An 18,309-nucleotide genomic window follows, 5' to 3' on the forward strand; every position below is an offset into this window, starting at 1 on the left:
AAATTTGTTATTGTTTTTTTCACTCCCTAACCTGGGTAAAAAAAAAAAGAACTCCCCCTACCTCTCCAAAAACCTATGCCTCCTAGTCTAGTTAAATCAATTATCAACTACCAAGTATGTAACAATAGAAAAATCTCCAATCCCCCTTTTATTCTCCACCCTACTGTCAATTCAGTTGGTATATGCACCCACCTCATAGGAAGAGCATCCTAACTGGTATCTCTGCTCCAAACCTCTTCAGGCTCTAACTCCACAGTGCTATCAGCTACCCTAAAATAGTATTCTGAACAGGTGTTCTCCTACTTGAAATCCTCTGGTGTTAAGCCCACTGGTTCCAAACTCCTCAACCTAGAAAATAAGGCTTTATAACAACTGATCTGCAATTTATACTCCTTGGCCTCATGTCCCATCTCCTAATTTCTCTCCATTATTTGAACAAACTATTTGAACGTGCAATATTTTTGTGTGTGACAACTTCTATGCCATTCTTTATTAATATATTGTATTGATTTTTCACAGAGAGGAAGAGAGAGGGATAGAGAGTTAGAAACATCGATGATAGAGAAACATCAATCAGCTGCCTCTTGCACAACCCCTACTGGGGATGTGCCCGCAACCAAGGTACATGCCCTCGACCGGGAATCGAACCTGGGACCTTTCAGTCCGCAGGCCGACGCTCTATCCACTGAGCCAAACCGGTTTCGGCTATGCCATTCTTTAAAACCCAGTTCAAATATATAATTTTTAAAGACTTCCATAAAATCTCCAGGTATTTAATTTGTCCAAACTCAGATCACTTATGGCCTTTATCTCTATCACAATATTTATATCGTGTTTGCATGTCTATTTTCCCTATTAAACAGTGCTATGTGCTTCTAGGTGATAGGAATTATTACTGTATTTATTTCTTTGTCCTCGAATAATAGAAAGCACTAAGGCCGAATCTGTCACATAATCAACAAGAAAAACCTGGTAGCCTTCTCAAAACTTTTGGTTTTGTTTTGAATACTAAACAGTAACCTCAACATGCTATTTCAACTCTCACATAGATGGCTGAGCTAACTTTGCTCCAAAAGAATCATCCAGACAGCTTAAAATGCAGATTCATAGGCAGCACATCAAACTCAATCAGTGTGAGGTCAGGAGTTAGAAATGTTTCTTTTTAAGCCTGCCAAGTTGATTCTGATCAGTCAGGTTTGGAGACCACTGTGATAAGCTAAACAGATGTTCTTTTTATCCTAGTTTCTACTGTTAGGGAGTAAACTGATTTCAGCAATTTGTACAAAGATGTATACACTGTATCCAAGTGGGGTTTATTTCAGAAATGCAAGGCTAATTCAATATTCTACAATCAATCAATGCAATCCGACATCTCAATAGGGTAAAAAATTAAAATTATGTAAATCATATCATTTGATAAAGAAAAGCATTTGAAAAAATCCAACATCCATTCAGGGCACTAATAGTAAGTAAAGGTGGAACAGAGGGAAATTTCCTCGAGTTGATAAAGAGCACTAACAAAGAACCTATATCTAATATCATAATTATTGGTAAAAGACTGAATGCTTTCCCCTTAAAATAAAAAAAAAGGGCCGAAACCGGTTTGGCTCAGTGGATGGAGCGTTGGCCTGCGGACTGGGGGGTCCCAGGTTCGATTCCGGTCGGGGGCGTGTGCCTTGGTTGCGGGCACATCCCCGGTGGGGGGTGTGCGGGAGGCAGCTGGTCGATGTTTCTCTCTCATCGATGTTTCTGGCTCTCTATCCCTCTCTCTTCCTCTCTGTAAAAAATCAATAAAATATGTTTAAAAATAAAAAATAAAAAATAAAAAAAAAAGGAAAGATACCCACTCTCAACACTCTTACTCAACATAATATTAGAAATCTTTGCCAGTGCAGTAAGACAAGAGAAGGAAATAAAAGGTATACTAATTAACAAGGAAAAATTAAAACTCTATTTATAGATGACGTGACTCTCTACACAGCAAACCTTAAGTAATCCAAAAAATAATTCCTAGAATAAATGAATTCAGCAAGGTAACAGAATGTAAAACCAACATAAAAAATTAAATATACTAGCAATGGTCACACAGAAACTGAAATGCAAACTATAATTTACAATCACTCAAAAAAATTGAGAGTAAATCTAATAAAACATATGAAATTATATGCTGACAACTATAAAACACTGATAAAAAATATCAAACATCGAAATAAATTAGATACTGTATTCATGGGCTGGAAGACTCAACAAGGATGTCAATTCTCTTCAAATTGATTTACACTTATAATTCCTATCATAATCCAGCAATTTGTACAAAGAGACAAGTTTATTTTAAAATTCACATGAAGAGGCAAAGGAACTAGAAAAGTTATACAATTTTTGAAAAGAGAAGAATAAAGTAGGAGGGATCACTTTCCCTGATGTTAAGACTTACTATATAAAGCCACAGTAATCAAGGCAGTGTGTACTGACAAAGAAGCAAACACATATACCAAACAGAATAAAAAATGAGTCTTGACCTAATAGCCTCATACTGTATATAAAAATTATTTTAAGTGGCTCATGGATTTAAATATAAATGAAAACAGGTGAAAATCTACATAACATAGGTCAAAGGTAGAGTTTTTAGATATAACACCAAAAGCATGATCCATAAAAGCAAATAAATCAATTAACTACATTGTCATAATGAAAAGCATCTTCTCTGTGAAACAATCTGTTAAGGGGATGAAAAGAGAAGCTACAGACTGGGAGAATGTACTTGAAAACCACATATCTTAAAAATGCCTTGTCTCTAAAATACATATACATATAGAATTACCAAAACCTAATAGTGAAAAGGAAAATTAAATTAAAAAGAGCTAAATATATAAATACACAATTCGCTAGAGGATATATAGATGTCAAATAAGCACATAAAAAGAAATTCAAACATCATTAATCATTAGGGTAATACAAATTAAAATCACAGTGAGGGATCACAAAATACTAATCAGAACAGCTGCAATAAAAAGTAACAATACTAAATGCTGGCGAGAATGTGGAAAATCTGCATCTTTCATACATTACTACTGGGAATGTAAAACACATGTCCAAACAGAACTCTGTACGTAAACGTTCATACTGGTTTTAATTGTAAATGCCAAAAATTGGAAACAACCTAAATATTCTTCAATGGGTGAATGAATGGTTAAACAAACTGTGGTACATCCACACCACGGAATAGTACTTAGCAACAGAAAGAACTATAGGCACAAAATAATTTGATGGATCTCAAGGGAATTATACTGAGTAAAAAAGTTTTCATTCAAACTCAAAAAAGGGTATCATAACTGTATGCTTCCATTACATAACATTTTTGAAATGACAAAATTATAGATATGGTATGGTAGTGGTTACACAAAGCTACATGATAAAACTGCACGAACCTGTGCCTGAGTATATGCATACAGCACACACAGGAGTATATGTGAAACTATGGAAATCTGAAGGTCTGTGTTTGTACTGATGGCAATCTCCTGGTTTTAATACTGTGCTTTAGTTATATATTATGTTACTATTGAGGTAAAGAGACCTTTTTGTATTATTTCTTCAATGTCCTATGAATCTACAATCATCCTATCTACTAAAAGAGTATTATGCAAATTAACTATCACTCAGCTATACCCACAAGCCACGCCCACCACCCAATCAGGAGCGAATATGCAAATAAACATAACCAAGATGGCTACGGCCACAGAGAGCAGGAGGGAGGCATGGGTTTCCCCGGCAATGGAGGAAGCCAAGCTTTCCGCCTGCTCTTGCTGGCCTAGGCCTCCACTCAAGGCTACAAAGTTTCAATGATAGAAGATACATAAGTGCCAACAGAAATGGCTGCCGCCATGTAGCAAGAAGGCTTGGCTCTGCTCCAGGCTACAAAGTTTCAATTGTAGAAGATAAATAAACACCAGATACCAGGGCCTCCGCTTGGGTCGCCAGGGGTCGTGGCCAGCCTGCAAACCACCACAGGCCCCTCACTCGGGCCGCCCCACACCCCAAGGGAACACCTACCCTGATCCAGGACACCCTTCAGGGCAAACCAGTTGGCCCCCACCTGTGCACCAGGCCTCTATCCTATCTAATAAAAGAGTAATATGCAGATTGACCATCACTCCAACAAACAAGATGGCTGCCCCCATGTGGTCAAAGATCCTGCCCCCATGTGGACACAAGATGGCCACCACAAGATGGCCAGCAGGGGAGGACAGTTGGGAGGGACCAGGCCTGAAAGGGAGGGCAGTTGGGGGCGATCAAGCCTGCACGGGAGGGCAGTTAGGGGTGACCAAGCCGGTAGAGGAGGGAAGTTGGGGGCGACCAGGCCTGCAGGGAAGGGCAGTTGGGAGGGACCCAGGCCTGCAGAGGAGAGCAGCTGGGGGGACCCAGGCCTGCAGAGGGAGAGCAGTTGGGGGCGATCAAGCCTGCACGGGAGGGCAGTTATGGGTGACCAGGCCGGCAGAGGAGGGAAGTTGGGGGCAAAACAGGCTGGCAGGGGAGCAGTTAGGCATCAATCAGGCTGGCAGGGGAGTGGTTAGGGGGTGATCAGGCTGGCAGGCAGAAGTGGTTAGGGGCAATCAGGAAGGCAGGCAGGCGAGCAGTTGGGAACCAGCAGTCCTGGATTGTGAGAGGGATGTCCGACTGCCCGTTTAGGCCCGATCCCCCACAGGGGATCCCCTGTGGGGGATCGGGCCTAAACGGGCAGTCGGACATCCCTCGAAGGGTCCCAGATTGGAGAGGGTACAGGCTGGGCTGAGGGACACCCCCCCCTCCGTGCATGAATTTCGTGCACCGGGCCTCTATTAAGTAATATGGAAGTGAAGATAACCAGAATGTGATTTTTATTTATTTAAATACCCTTATCTAAATAGAAATCAACAGGGTTGATACTAAAAATTCAATGCTACAAACCTACTGTTTCTTATTCCCTTGACCCTTCTCTGCAACCACACCTTCTCCAAACCAGGGTCTCTCCTTTTGTTTGTAACTTCCCTTCCACAAAAAATTTCTATTTTAAAGTGTCCTCCTAGTCCCCTCCCTGCTCCCCCAGAAAACCTTCCTCCATCTCATCCTTACATCACTATGACCCACAAAAGAGCAGAAAATATTTCCACCATTTTTAGGTATAGAGGCAAATGTGTAGATTTAATTCAAAGATCTAAGTTATCCAAAAAACAAACAACAAAAAAGCTAGAGTTCAACCAACTCACCTTCCCAGCTACAAATGGCATATCACCCAAGCATAATCTATAATGTGGTTGAGCAGCAAAATAGTTCCTAGAACCTTTCTGAATGGAAAGGAAAGAAAAACAGTTTTACTCACATGACAGTAAAAGCTAACTATACTAGTATATGACTAACCTGAAACTCCAGCTTACTGCTGGGCTACTACTTGCCTCATCTATATTATGGTCTTAAGTTCCTAATAATACTTGTTAGCATGCATCCTAGTCTAGGAAAGAAAAAATAAAACCTGACAAAATAGCAATTACAGTCTAGTGCTGTGTTTGTGTGTACTAGTATAAAACATTTCAAGAACAAAGAGTAATTAATGCAATACTGAATATTAACAACTAATATTTATGCAGTGTTTTGTAGTTCTAAAATGTTTTCATATATATTATCTCACTATCAGGGTAAAATTTAGAAGTGGGTATTACTTATCCCCATCTTCCCAATGAAGAAGCTGAGAATGAAATAGATTTAATTTACTCATCCAAGGTTGTAATATTACAGGGTTTATTGAGTGTTTTCACATAAATTATGACAATAATAATCAGTACATTGACTTACTGGTTGCTTTCATACCTTTTCTGGTGGTTTTGACTTCTTTTTTTTAATTCTTCTTGCACAGGGGGCACAAGGAGTTTCCTTATCTTCAAAGATAAGTCTATTTGTTTCCAGACCTGTCTGCAACTAGAAAAAATATGAGGCTAAAGTTAATGCTGTAGAAATAAAAGCTAGAATTCAAATTTGAGATTTTCCATGTAAAAGCCTATAAAACTTACAGGATTGTCTGATTAAAAAATACATCATAGCTGTATAACTATGTCTTAAACCAATCTGTCAACATCTGTCAAACATTTTAAATCAATACCAGCATCTCAATTTATCTTGAAGCTCCCTTATTTGGAGCTGCTCCATAAATTATAGCTAATAAGTTAAATGCACTATATCTAACTGCAATCTGATGCTTCAGTATTTTCTTTCTTTCACACACAGAATCTGTAACAGCACCTGACACAAAAGCGGCTTGAAAGCAAATACATTTCTTCCTCTTTTAAAAACTCATACACTTCATCTAATCTAATAATAGACAAATATGCAAATTGACCGCACCTTCGCTACACCTAAGCCACGCCCACCAGCCAAGCCACGCCCACCAACCAATCAGGACGAGTATGCAAATTGCCCCAACAAAGATGGCGGCTAATTTGCATATCAAGACAGCGTCCAAAGAAGTCAAGAGCTGCAGAAGGGAGTAAAGCTTCGAAGAAGCAAGCAAGCCGGGGGGGGGGGGGGGGGGGGGGGGGGGGGGGGAGATAAGGGCGGGGCGGAGGCGAAGGGAAACGCGGGCGGGCTGGAGGAGAAGGTGAGGCGGGGGACAAGGGCGGGGCGGAGGCGGGGCTGGGGCCGAAGGGAAACTCGGGTGGGCTGGAGGAGAAGGCGGGGCGGGGGACAAGGGCGGGGCGGAGGCGGGGCGGGTGAGAAGGGTGGAGCGGAGGCGGGGCCGGGGCCGAAGGGAAACACGGGCGGGCTGGAGAAGGTGAGGCGGGTGATAAGGGTGGAGCGGAGGCAGGGCCGGGGGCGAAGGGAAACCCGGGCGGGCTAGAGGAGAAGGTGAGGCGGGGGACAAGGGAGGAACGGAGGCGGGGTAGAGTGCAGCAGGAAATCCTATTGCAGGATTTTTCCTGCAACGGGAAAGCTAGTGATATAATAAAAAGGAGCTGGAAATTTATGTCCAAAAGAACTGGAAGGTACGTCAGCAAATGTAATCAAGCCCATTTCTCTAGAAGCTTAGTAACTACAATAAAAATAATTTCCTATCTACATCATAGGAATTCCACAAGCAATTACTAAGGATTTCAAACAAGGACTGCTGTTTTCCCTAAGTCAACTTACAACTTTACTTAAATCAATATAATCATACACATTTACGAGTTAGTGCATTAGTCTAGAATAGTGGTTTTCAAACTTGCCTATGTATCAAAATTGTCTGGAGTTTATGAGGAATAAAATTAAGAGTTTATGAGGAATAAAATTCAGAGTGCTCCTCTCCTGACCTCATTATTTAAAACCTTCTAGATTGGGGAAATTTGTATTTAACAGTATCTTAAAGTTCCCCAGGAAATTAAGATGGAACTGGAACAAACACTTAGAACCAATGGATTAGTTAAAAGAAACACTGAGATCATTACTTAGACTTCCCACAATTACTGCATTCTCCCCAGAAAGAATCTATTCATTGACAAAGAAATATAGGACCTTCATTTTCAGGATCACCTATATTCGTAAACATCTAACAATGTTTTATACACAGTAAACTGAATAACTATGATTCAAGGAACATGAAATTACTATATGGAAGACCTAAGAAGCCAATGATTTTGAGTAGTAAACAAAAGAACAATTAGTTTGAATACTTTTAACTTCCAGCTTTTTAGTTCTTCCTGGTAGCTGTATGGCAGAGTTTTAACAATTTAAAGTGCTGTCATTATCTTTTTCTCTAATTTGATCTAATACTAAGCAGAAATAAAATGAAGATTACTTTATCCATGGTAAAATTCAAGTTCTGAATGGTCAAATATCTTGCCTAAGGCTAAACAAATAAGGGTTATCTAGACTTGGAACCACTTAGTATGCTTAGCCATTGTTCTTCCACTACAATAGAATTATCAGAACTCAAAACCTTTATTGACATTACACTATCAGTAGTAACAGATTTGGTCCCTACTTTATGCTTGCTAAATAAAAAAGCAAGAAATATGATACATAAATTATGACCAATAATCAGTACTTTGACTTACTGGTTGCTTTCATACCTTTATCAAAATAAAATTATGAACTTGTTTAATCTGTATTACATGTACAATAAAACTCACCACCACAACGTATATAAAGCACAACTCATAAGTTTCATGTTACAAATGAGGAAATGTAGACACAGTAAAGTGGCCCACCCTAAAGTGGAATGGGCAGAGAAAACAAGTAATTTCAAACTTTGTAGGCAGTCAAAAATAAAGTCACATGACTATATAACTCAGAAAGCACCCTGAGGGGAAAAATATATGCAAATGGATCAAAAGGTAGATATTTGAGGAAAAAAATACATGTTTTAAAGAAAGAGTATGTGAAGTCAATGAATTCTGGGAGGCACAGGAAGAAATAGATAACGAAGATGAGATTACTAGAATGGTCACAATCCTGCGAGCACACTCATGATGTGATCCCAGGATAGTGTTGGCATCTGCCACAGCCTGAACTAGAAATCATTCCCTCCCAATTGTTTTGAAATCAGGATCTACTTCTTGTGTTAGTATTATTATGAGAATATTATATGCCAATGTTATTTTAAAACTTTGGAATGGGGAGGGCAATATATAGGAGATATTTGAATGAATAAGGGGAGAATCAACAGTTATAAACTTAAGTCTTTTATTAAGCCTGTAAATAAGACTTAATGGGTACAGAAGTGTTGCTACTTCTAGAAATGCAGTTCTGGTTGCTGTACATAAACTCAATGTTTTTGTGAATTCACACTGCCTTACCTATTCTACCTAGTAGCCACTGCAAGGGATAAAAATCCAAGACTAACCCAGCTGGCATGGCTCAGTGTTTGAGCATTGACCTATGAACCAGGAGGTCACAGATGGATTCCCAGTCAGGATTCATGGCAGGGTTGTGGGCTCCATCCTCAGTGTGAGGCATGCAGGAGGCAGCCAACCAATGCTTCTCCCTCATCACTGATGTTTCTAACTCTCTCTCACTCTCCCTACCTCTCTGAAATCAATAAAAGTAAAAAAAATAAAAAGCCAAGACTAGTAAGCCAAACTCATTTGCCTAATATGGTAGCTTTTGTGAATTAATATGTCAATAGCTATTGGGGCAGCCCTCTACCTCAACTTCTGTCTTGAGGCCACCAAGGAAAAGAAAGCACCTATAGGTAGAATACCGAATGATGGCTTTAATATATTTCTAATAGTGACCCGTGTGAAAAGTTTTACATGATTAGGTATTATTAATTACATTATGTACACAGTCTCTGGTATTTTTCAGTCTACTGACTTTTAAAAATACTGACTGAGCTCTGGCCAGGTATCTCAGTTGGTTAAAGCATTGTCTGGATATGCCAAGGTTGTGGCTTAATCCCTGGTCAGGGCACATACAAAATCCTGACTGAAATCCCACAATTTGAAAAAGTCTAAAGAAATGCTCAGGTTTTACTCTGTAAAAATGTTTGTAATTTTCCATATTAAAGGACATCTAAGAATTTATATATTGGACCATTCCAAAATATAAATAATCTAAGAAGCCCACAGTTAACCATCTACTTAAATAAAAACAGTACAAAACATGAGGGGCCTAGTTGTTCACATTTCAATTTACCTCAGCTGCTTTAGCCTGCATACGTTTTCTTTCCTTTTCTTCTTCATGAAGTTTTGCTTCCAATTCTTGCATTTTTTTCTAGTAAAAAAAAAAAAAAAAAAAGAATTCAAAGTGGTAACAGTGAAAAAGTCTTATTGTCTAATTTGTAAAATTTTAATATAGCAACAGAGGAATATGTGTAAAATTTTAGTATAGTTAATATAAGCTTGCTAGTTCACTCTAGTAATGGGTCTGCATTTGCCAGTATCCTCGACACTCCCTTGTGATTTATTATTAGTCATTTGTGAGGTTCGACAGAATTATGGGTAAAAAATCTATGTTCAAAGAACACAGCTCTGTATGAACATACTCAAGTTAGATGGAAGCCGAGTCTGAAACATTAGTGTCAGTGGTACTGGTATTTCCTGAGAAAATTAATTAGAACTAAAATTAGGTAACAGAACAACTTAAAACAAGTAATGCAGGAATACTCAAAAACATTTAATCTTCAAACATTTAAAAAACAAACACCTATTTTTCATGAGTGTAAGTTTTAAAATGTGAACATTCTCTCCAAATTACATTTCTTCCTTTTAAAAATTCCTGTTTGTTATAATATCACTTCTACAAATATCCAGTATTATAAAATGATCAATTTTATAGATATTATACATTGACTAGAGGCCTGGTGCATGAATTCATGCATGGGTGGGGTCCCTAGGCCTGGCCAGCGATCAGGGCCAGGCCGATCAGGGCCTGCTGGCAGGGGTAGGGGGGTTGTCCATCACAGAAGGTTGGCCACCAGCCCCTGGGAAAGGGGCCATATCCACTGCCACCCACCCCCGGTTCCCCGTCCCAGCCCGGGGCCCAAAGGCCCCGGCGGGGTCAGGAGAGGAGGCAAAGGTCGCCAGGCCAGGCACGGAAGGAAAGGATGCCAGACGCAGATGCCAATGCCGCCATCACCCTGCCACTGCAGCGGGTGGGCGGGCAGGGGGCCAATCAGGGCCTGCCAGCCAGGGGGAGGGATCAAGGGAGGTTGGCCAGCCGCAGGAGGTTGCCGGTGGGAGCGCACTGACCACCAGGGGGAAGCTGCTGCATTGAGTGTCTTCCCCCTGGTGGTCAGTGCACACCACAGCAACTGGTCGACCGGTTGTTCCATTGATACAGGTAAGTAAAAAATACATTCACTGACTTCAGCAAGGGCCTGCATTGCAGTTAGTTTGTTATATTCCTGCTCAAGAAGGTCCAATTTTTCAAGTTGGCTCTGAACATGTGTTTGATCATGTTGTCGTTCTCTTTCTAGGGAAACCTGGGAAACAATATTAAATACAGCATGATGATTTCAGCAAAATACAACTGAAAAACAACACTGAGTATAATTTAGAGTAAGTACACTGTATGCTATTTTTTTCTGGCCTTTCATATAACTACTTACATAATTTAGAGGAATTCTAGGAAAACATTAAGATGAAACCACAGGACCATCACATTAATACAAATGGACTCCTGTCTTCACTAAATACTATTACAATGTGGTTCTATTATAGCAAAACTATCATTATACTGTGAAGTAGGAGAGATTTACTAGATATGTAGGGGACACACGCACACATTCTTCTAATTAGTCTGATTATCTTAATAGCTAATCTCTTTATTAAGGCAATAATTACAGTTTTAATATCTATTATTTAATTTCCTGTGAATTTTATGTAAAACTTTTTTTTTTTCTTCAGTTTTAGGATCAAGGATCAGACTGCCACCTACCAGGTTTCAGAACTGACAATCACAAGACAAACTATTAAACTAGGATAAAAAGTGGAAATATGCTAAATTGATGTCTATTGGTAAAAAGCCAATATACCAAGTACCTAAACTTGTAAAGAGTATATCTCCACATACAAGTCTACAGCAGTAGGCAATATACTATCAGAAATTTGAAAATGGCAAAGTAATACAAACAGCAATAATTTTTTCAGGAATTTGTGTGAACTATTAATTTCCCTCTATCCATTACAGTGGGTAGTTTACTGACTTTAAAAGAATATATTTAGATAAAAATTGTCAAAAATCACATTTTATTTCCAATATTGGAACCATTCCTATTGAATAAGATATTTGAAATTTACTGATGAAATGGGGCTATAATTCAAAGTCAACTATTATATATACCAGTTAACAATAGATATACATTCTTAGAAGTGCATATTAGGTGACTTCGACAATGTACAAACATCATAGAGTGTGCTTGCACAAACCTAGAAATGTCTTACATTTCCAATCATGTGGCAGATTGAACTAAACACCTTCTTTCACACCCAATCTATCACATAAAAGTGATAGACAAACCACTGTAATAAATAACATAATTAAGTTTGAAAGCATGAAAGAAAAATCTACAAATGCAACAGATAAGCTCAAAAGCAAGTGAAAAGGGATAAAGAGGCAAAATGTCACATGAAGCTGTACCGGAGCCTTGATATATAAAATATACCAGGAATATGACAAAAAAAAAAAATCTCAATGTGCTACCATCTGCAGATATAAGAACCCCCAGCCAATAAATTAATATAAATTGGGACCAGAACCAGTGAAAACCATCAAGCCTCAGCAAAGGTAAATACACAACTACTTCCTAAAGTTGTAACACCACTCAGAACAGTGGTTCTCAACCTTTCTAATGCCGAGACCCTTTAATGCACTTCCTCATGTTGTGGTGATCCCCAGCCATAAAATTATTTTTGTTGCTACTTCATAACTGTAATTTTGCTACTGTTAATGAATCATAAATATCTGTGTTTTCCTATGATCTTCGGTGACCCTGCTAGCGGTTTCCAACCTATTGGTCGCGACCCACAGGTTGAGAACCGCTGCTGTAGAGCCTAAGACCATCGGAAAACAGATATTTACATTATGATTCATTAACAGTAGTAAAATTACAGTTACGAAGTAGCAACGAAAATAATTTTATGGTTAGGGGTCACCACAACACGAGGAAGTGCATTAAAGGGTCGCGGCATTAAAAAGGTTGAGAACCACTGACTTAGAAAGTATAAGTTCCCAAGGAGGGAAAAAACACCCCAAAAGAGTAAGTTCACCATACAACGTATGTTTTTATTTCCCATAAAAAAACCAACAGCGGCAGAAGTGAAGGGTGGTGCAGTCCTGTTCCACCTAAGGTGGCAAGAAACCAATAGGATAAGGATAAGCCCATTTATTTCCACAAGTTTCCTCTTACTTGATCCAGTCTTTGCAAAGAATGGGAGGCAGCTATCAGAAGAAAAAACTAAACCCAGCAAGTATAGCAGTATTTTTTCAGAACACTTTACTCCAGATTGCTTTATGAGGGAATGCAATAAGTTACTGAGAGAGAATGCTGTACCCATAATATTTCTGAACCACATGACAAGAAGTAAGATCTTTTGGAGCCACAAGAACTGCTTCCCTGGCCTCTTTAAAACCTCCTAATTCATGCTGTTGCTATTGGGTTACGAATGCCTCCTCTTCAGAACCCTAGTAATCTTTCAATTATCTGTGATCACAATTGTATACTGTAGAGAATACAATGTGCAAGAGAAAAAGGACTCATGAGCTGGAACACAAGTAAAAAAACTCAGAAAGCAGCTCAAGATTGCACAGAAATGAAACAGAAGAACAACAGCTTGAAATAGTAAAGAAGGCTGTACACTTCCATAAAGAGAAAGACATATCTCTTGAAGTATCAGCATAGAAAAAATGAACTTTGTATTGGTTTTTAAAGTGCAATATCACATAACCTCTTCTAGCCTATAAAGGAGTTTCATTTGAAAGAAATAACACTTGATTACCTCTATAAAAACAATTCAGGATTTTAAAAAATAAATTAGAAATATACTGCAAGACAGTTAATTTTTTGTAATTTTGGGGTTTTTACATTATAACACAATATTTTATGTTTTTTAAATATATTTTTATTGATTTCAGAGAGGAAGAGGGAAAGAGAAATATCAATGATGAGAGAGAATCATTGCTTTACACACACACACACACATTACTCAGCCATAAAAAGTAATGAAATCTTGCCATTGGTAACAATGTGGATGGGCCTAAGGATAGTATGCGCAGTGAAATAAGTCAGACAAAGACAAATACCCTATGATTTCACTCATGTGCAGAATCTAAAAAGAAAACAAAAAACAAATGAGTAAAACAAAATATAGTCATAGATACAGAAAACAAACTAATGGCTGTCAGAGGGGATCAGATAGAATAAATGAGAAAAGATTTCAAAGTAAAAACTTTCAGTTATAAAATAAATATCACAGGGATGTACTGTACAACATAAAAAATATAATCAATATCATAATAACCATATGGTGACAGATGGTTACTAGATTTATCATGGTGATCTTTATATAAGGTATATAAATGCTAAATCATAATTTATACACCCGAAACTAATGTAATATTGTATGTTAACTACACTTTAATAAAGAAACCAAAGTTTTTCAAAGTATAAAGAAACTTGAAATCTGCTAACCTTACTGAGTCTTTAAAGTGAAGAAGTAGAGTTACAGTATGATTCTTTCTTTCTTTCTTTCTTTCTTTCTTTCTTTCTTTCTTTCTTTCTTTCTTTCTTTCTACTTTATTAGATTTTTAAAAATTGATTTTGAGAGAAAGAGGGAGAGGGATATAGAGATAAGCATCGTTGATCAGCTGCCTTCTTCATGTTCCTCACCAGGGATCTAGCCGGCAATCTTGGCATGTGCCCTGACCAGAAATTGAACCAGCAACCTTTCGGTGCAAGGGATGCTGCCCAACCGAGCCACACCAGCCAGGGCCATGATACAATTTTTAAATACTTTTTATAATGTAGACTCAAAGAAGTTATCATAACATGAAAAGATCACACAACTCACTATGCAATGTTTTTCCAAATTTAAGTAAAACTTTACCAAATATAGAAATAACTAGAAGGCCAATCAAATCTTCAGATACTACAAAGGACCCCAAGTAATGACCCCCAAGTCATGGGCTGTTACACTACTCAAAAGCTGAAGCTATCAAAGCTTGGTGTAGAGCAGTGATGGCGAACCTATGACACGCGTGTCAGCACTGACACGTGTAGCCATTTCTGATGACACGCAGCCGCAGGGAGGAAACATTTGCGAAATAATGTTTTTTCCTCAAAGTGACACACTTCCCGAGTTATGCTTAGTTTTTTGGCAAAGTTTGACACACCAAGCTCAAAAGGTTGCCCATCACTGGTGTAGAGGATGGGGCAGTGTGTGTGTCATCCAAAAGGGAACCTCCCCTTCATAGCTATGCTGAAAAAAAACACAACAATTACATTTTTTTCTCAAAGCTTACACTAGATTTTCAAAATGAACTGCTGGTACTATTGCCAATGGTTACTTTAAGATAAAAGTAGAAATGATTATTACAATAGCACCATTAGTCCTCACTGAGGAAAAAAAACTTCGTCTAATTTTCCCCACAAATAACTGTCCTTGAGAATGAATCGGTGAGGTATCATACCTGTTTCTCCAAGACAGATGTCCTTTCTATTTCTGCATGCTTTATCATATTACGCATGTATTCCAATTGCTTTTCTAAAAGATTGCATTTACTTTCTGCAGCTAACAACTGAGATGTCAGTTCTAAAAAGAATATGTAAGAAAAGCAGAAATTAGGACACTCAAGGAACAGTTTTAACAAGCTGTTAAAAGGAATTTTGTCTACTGTGTACATAATAAACATTTCCAGTAGCCCTCTGTGCCTTTTCAGATGATGTAAACCATACATATCTAAAAGTTCCTCAACATGCATCAGAGTATAATGCAGTTTTGTAGTGTCTGAAGACGGACCACCAGAAAATGCTAATGTGCAATTTTGGAGTAATTTTACAATACTTTGTTTGACGGTGTTTTATTTCCTTAATAATTAAACAAACCTTGATTGTGCTTTGATTCCTCATTCTTTGAATTCTCCCTTTCTTGTATTTGTTCATCCAATACTTTCTTATATTCAACTGTTTCTCTAGACAAGGTTTTCACACTTTCTTCTGCCTGAATCCTTTCAAGTTCTAAGCGTCGAATCTTATCTTGAAGATTCTTCAGAGCAGAAAATATGGCTGCCAAATACAAATATGAATACTATAAGATAACAATATATATGGAAAAAGTTCACTTAGAAAGAATAACCTTTCTACATAAAAAATAAAATTGATGGGGTGGGTCTAGTGGAGGATCACTCTTTGGGAACAATAAGATGTTAATTACCATCATATGAGAATTTTTAAAAAATCCATTTAAAGATAGCTTTTGAGTTTCTGAAACATGTGAGGTACGCATGTAAAAACCACTTTATCACGGTAAAGGTATTTCAGATTTTCAAAATGGTGAAAATATTTAGCTAATCATACCAGTTCATATAACTGTCCTGAAGTACATTAACTATCACTCTTTTTTGTTTCATTAAAAGGATCACAGGCAGAATCCAATCAGAGTTAAAATAGTCTAGCATAAAAAGGATTATTTTTAATATCTATTTTTTCATTACTTAGGATAAAAATCTAAGCACACTTTAACTGCCCAATGAAAGTTCCTAATTATAAAAGTAGTATGTACTCACTGTACAAGGCACAGGAAAATACAACAAAGAAAATAACTGATAATCCTACTACCAAAAGATAATGACTGTCAATTTGTTATTTCTTTCCATTTTTTACTATATATACTTTTTACTATAAATTGAGATTAAAATTTTTGTTTTTCACTCTAGCATTAAGATACTGTGAGCTCTCATTCATGCTGTCTTAAAATGGTATGTCCTTATTAAAAACAATAAAAATTGAAAAATCAAGTTACTGCTCAAAAATATTCATATTTTAAAGTTTCCTGAAAAAGTAAAGTACCTTCAAAAAAGGTTGCGTTAATTTATACTTTCATCAGAAGCATGTCTTTTCCAACACAGACCATTATTAATTATAATCTCTTTGCCATTTTTAAAAAAATTTATTGATTTCAGAGAGAGAGGAAGAGGAAGGGAGAAACATCAATTTGCTGTCCCACTTATTTATACATTCATTTGTTGATTTTGTATGTGCCCTGACCAGAGATAAAACCTGCAACCTTGGTGTATAGGGATGTGGCTGTAACCAATTGAGCTGCCTGGCCAGAGTCACCTCTGACACTGTTTAAAACACATGAAACTTCTATTTTATTTTGCACTAGAGGCCCGGTGCACGACATTAGTGCCCTGGGTGGAACGGGGGGGGGGGGGGGGGTGGAGGGGGGATGTGTGGAGAGGGGAGGGTCCCCTCAGCCCGGCATGCATCCTCTCCCAGACTGGGACCCCTCAGGGGAATGTCCGACTGTGCCGAGGCAGGAGAGGCTCCTGCCATCGCTGCTGTGCTCACCAGCCGTGATCACAGCCCAGCTTCTGGCTGAGCAGCGCCCCCTGTGTGGCAGTGCACTGATCACTAGTGGGCAGCTGCTCCATTGAGCGTCTGCCCCCTGGTGGTCAATAAGCGTCGTAGTGACCGGTCATTCCGCTGTTTGGTCTATTTGCATATTAGGGTTTTATTATACAGGACTAGAGGCCTGGTGCATGAAAATTTGTGCACTTCGGGGTGGGGGTCCTCTCAGCCCGGCCTGCACCCTCTCACAATCTGGGACTCCTCGGGTAGGGTCGCTAGGTCTGGCCTGAGATCAGGGCTTAGCGGGGCTTTCCTTCCCCTGGCTGCAGGTTGCGGGCCCCACCACCGCCACTGCCACTGCTTGCCATCTGTGCAGCGCTGCCCCTCCTCCCCTGACACCGGTGGCCTCCCTCTGCAGGTGACAGGCTGGAGTGCGATGGCTTGGCTGGCCTGGGCCTCCCTCTTTCTTTGCCGGGGGATGGGGGGGGAACCAGCCCTGCAAGGGGCCGTCTGCCTACCTAAACGCCCCTAACCACTCGCCTGCCTACCTGATCACCCCTAACCACTTGCCTGCCTACCTGATCACCCCTAACTGCTGGTCTGCCTGCCTGATCACCCCTAACTGCTGGTATGCCTATCTGATCATCCCTAACCACTCTGCCTATCTGCCTGATTGCCCCTAACCACTTGCTTGGGGGCGGGGTCAGCCCAGCGAGGGGCCATCTGCCTACCTGATCTCCTCTACCCGCTGGTCTGCCTACCTGCTCACCCCTAACTGCTGGTCTGCCTACCTGATCACCCCTAACCACTCTGCCTGCCTACCTGATTGCCCCAAACCACTTGCATGGGGGCAGGGCCAGTCCAATGAGGGGCCATCTGCCTACCTGATCTCCTCTACCCACTGACCTGGCTACCTGCTCACCCCTAACTGCTGGTCTGCCTACCTGATCACCCCTAACCACTCTGCCTGCCTGCCTGCCTGGTGAGGGGCCATGGTGGTCTGGTCTCTGGTCGTGAGGCCTGGCCTTTTATTAGTATAGGCTAGAGGCCCGGTGCACGAAATTCGTGCACGGAGTGGGGTGTGTCCTTCAGCCCAGCCTGTACCCTCTCCAATCTGGGATCCCAGTGGGATCAGGCCTAAATGGGCAGTCAGACATCCCTCTCACAATCCAGGACTGTTGGCTCCAACTGCTCGCCTGCCTGCCTTCCTGATTGCCCCTAACCGCTTCTGCCTGCCAGTCTGATCACCCCCTAACCACTCCACTGCCAGCCTGATTTATGCCTAACTGCTCTCC

The 18,309-nt window shown here is 39.7% G+C and overlaps 1 protein-coding gene and 1 pseudogene across 5 annotated transcripts in view; one reads left to right on the forward strand and one right to left on the reverse strand.

Moving 5' to 3' along the window:
* Positions 1 to 18,309, reverse strand: part of CEP57 (centrosomal protein 57) — a 55,557-nt gene that overhangs the window by 8,635 nt on the left and 28,613 nt on the right. For 4 of the 5 annotated variants that reach the window (XM_054725076.1, XM_054725078.1, XM_054725075.1 and 1 more), the window contains 6 exons: positions 15,548 to 15,727; positions 15,133 to 15,254; positions 10,811 to 10,927; positions 9,640 to 9,717; positions 5,842 to 5,949; positions 5,244 to 5,321 (listed from right to left, as the gene is read on the reverse strand). In XM_054725076.1, coding sequence (XP_054581051.1) covers positions 5,244 to 5,321; positions 5,842 to 5,949; positions 9,640 to 9,717; positions 10,811 to 10,927; positions 15,133 to 15,254; positions 15,548 to 15,727 — 683 coding nt within the window. The remainder of the gene's footprint in view (positions 1 to 5,243; positions 5,322 to 5,841; positions 5,950 to 9,639; positions 9,718 to 10,810; positions 10,928 to 15,132; positions 15,255 to 15,547; positions 15,728 to 18,309) is intronic. The other variant, XM_054725077.1, reaches the window with a different exon arrangement.
* On the forward strand, positions 11,559 to 13,345 carry LOC103292973 (THAP domain-containing protein 1-like; annotated as a pseudogene).

The sequence above is a fragment of the Eptesicus fuscus genome, chromosome 13, assembly GCF_027574615.1.
Source record: "Eptesicus fuscus isolate TK198812 chromosome 13, DD_ASM_mEF_20220401, whole genome shotgun sequence".
Lineage (NCBI taxonomy): Eukaryota > Metazoa > Chordata > Mammalia > Chiroptera > Vespertilionidae > Eptesicus > Eptesicus fuscus.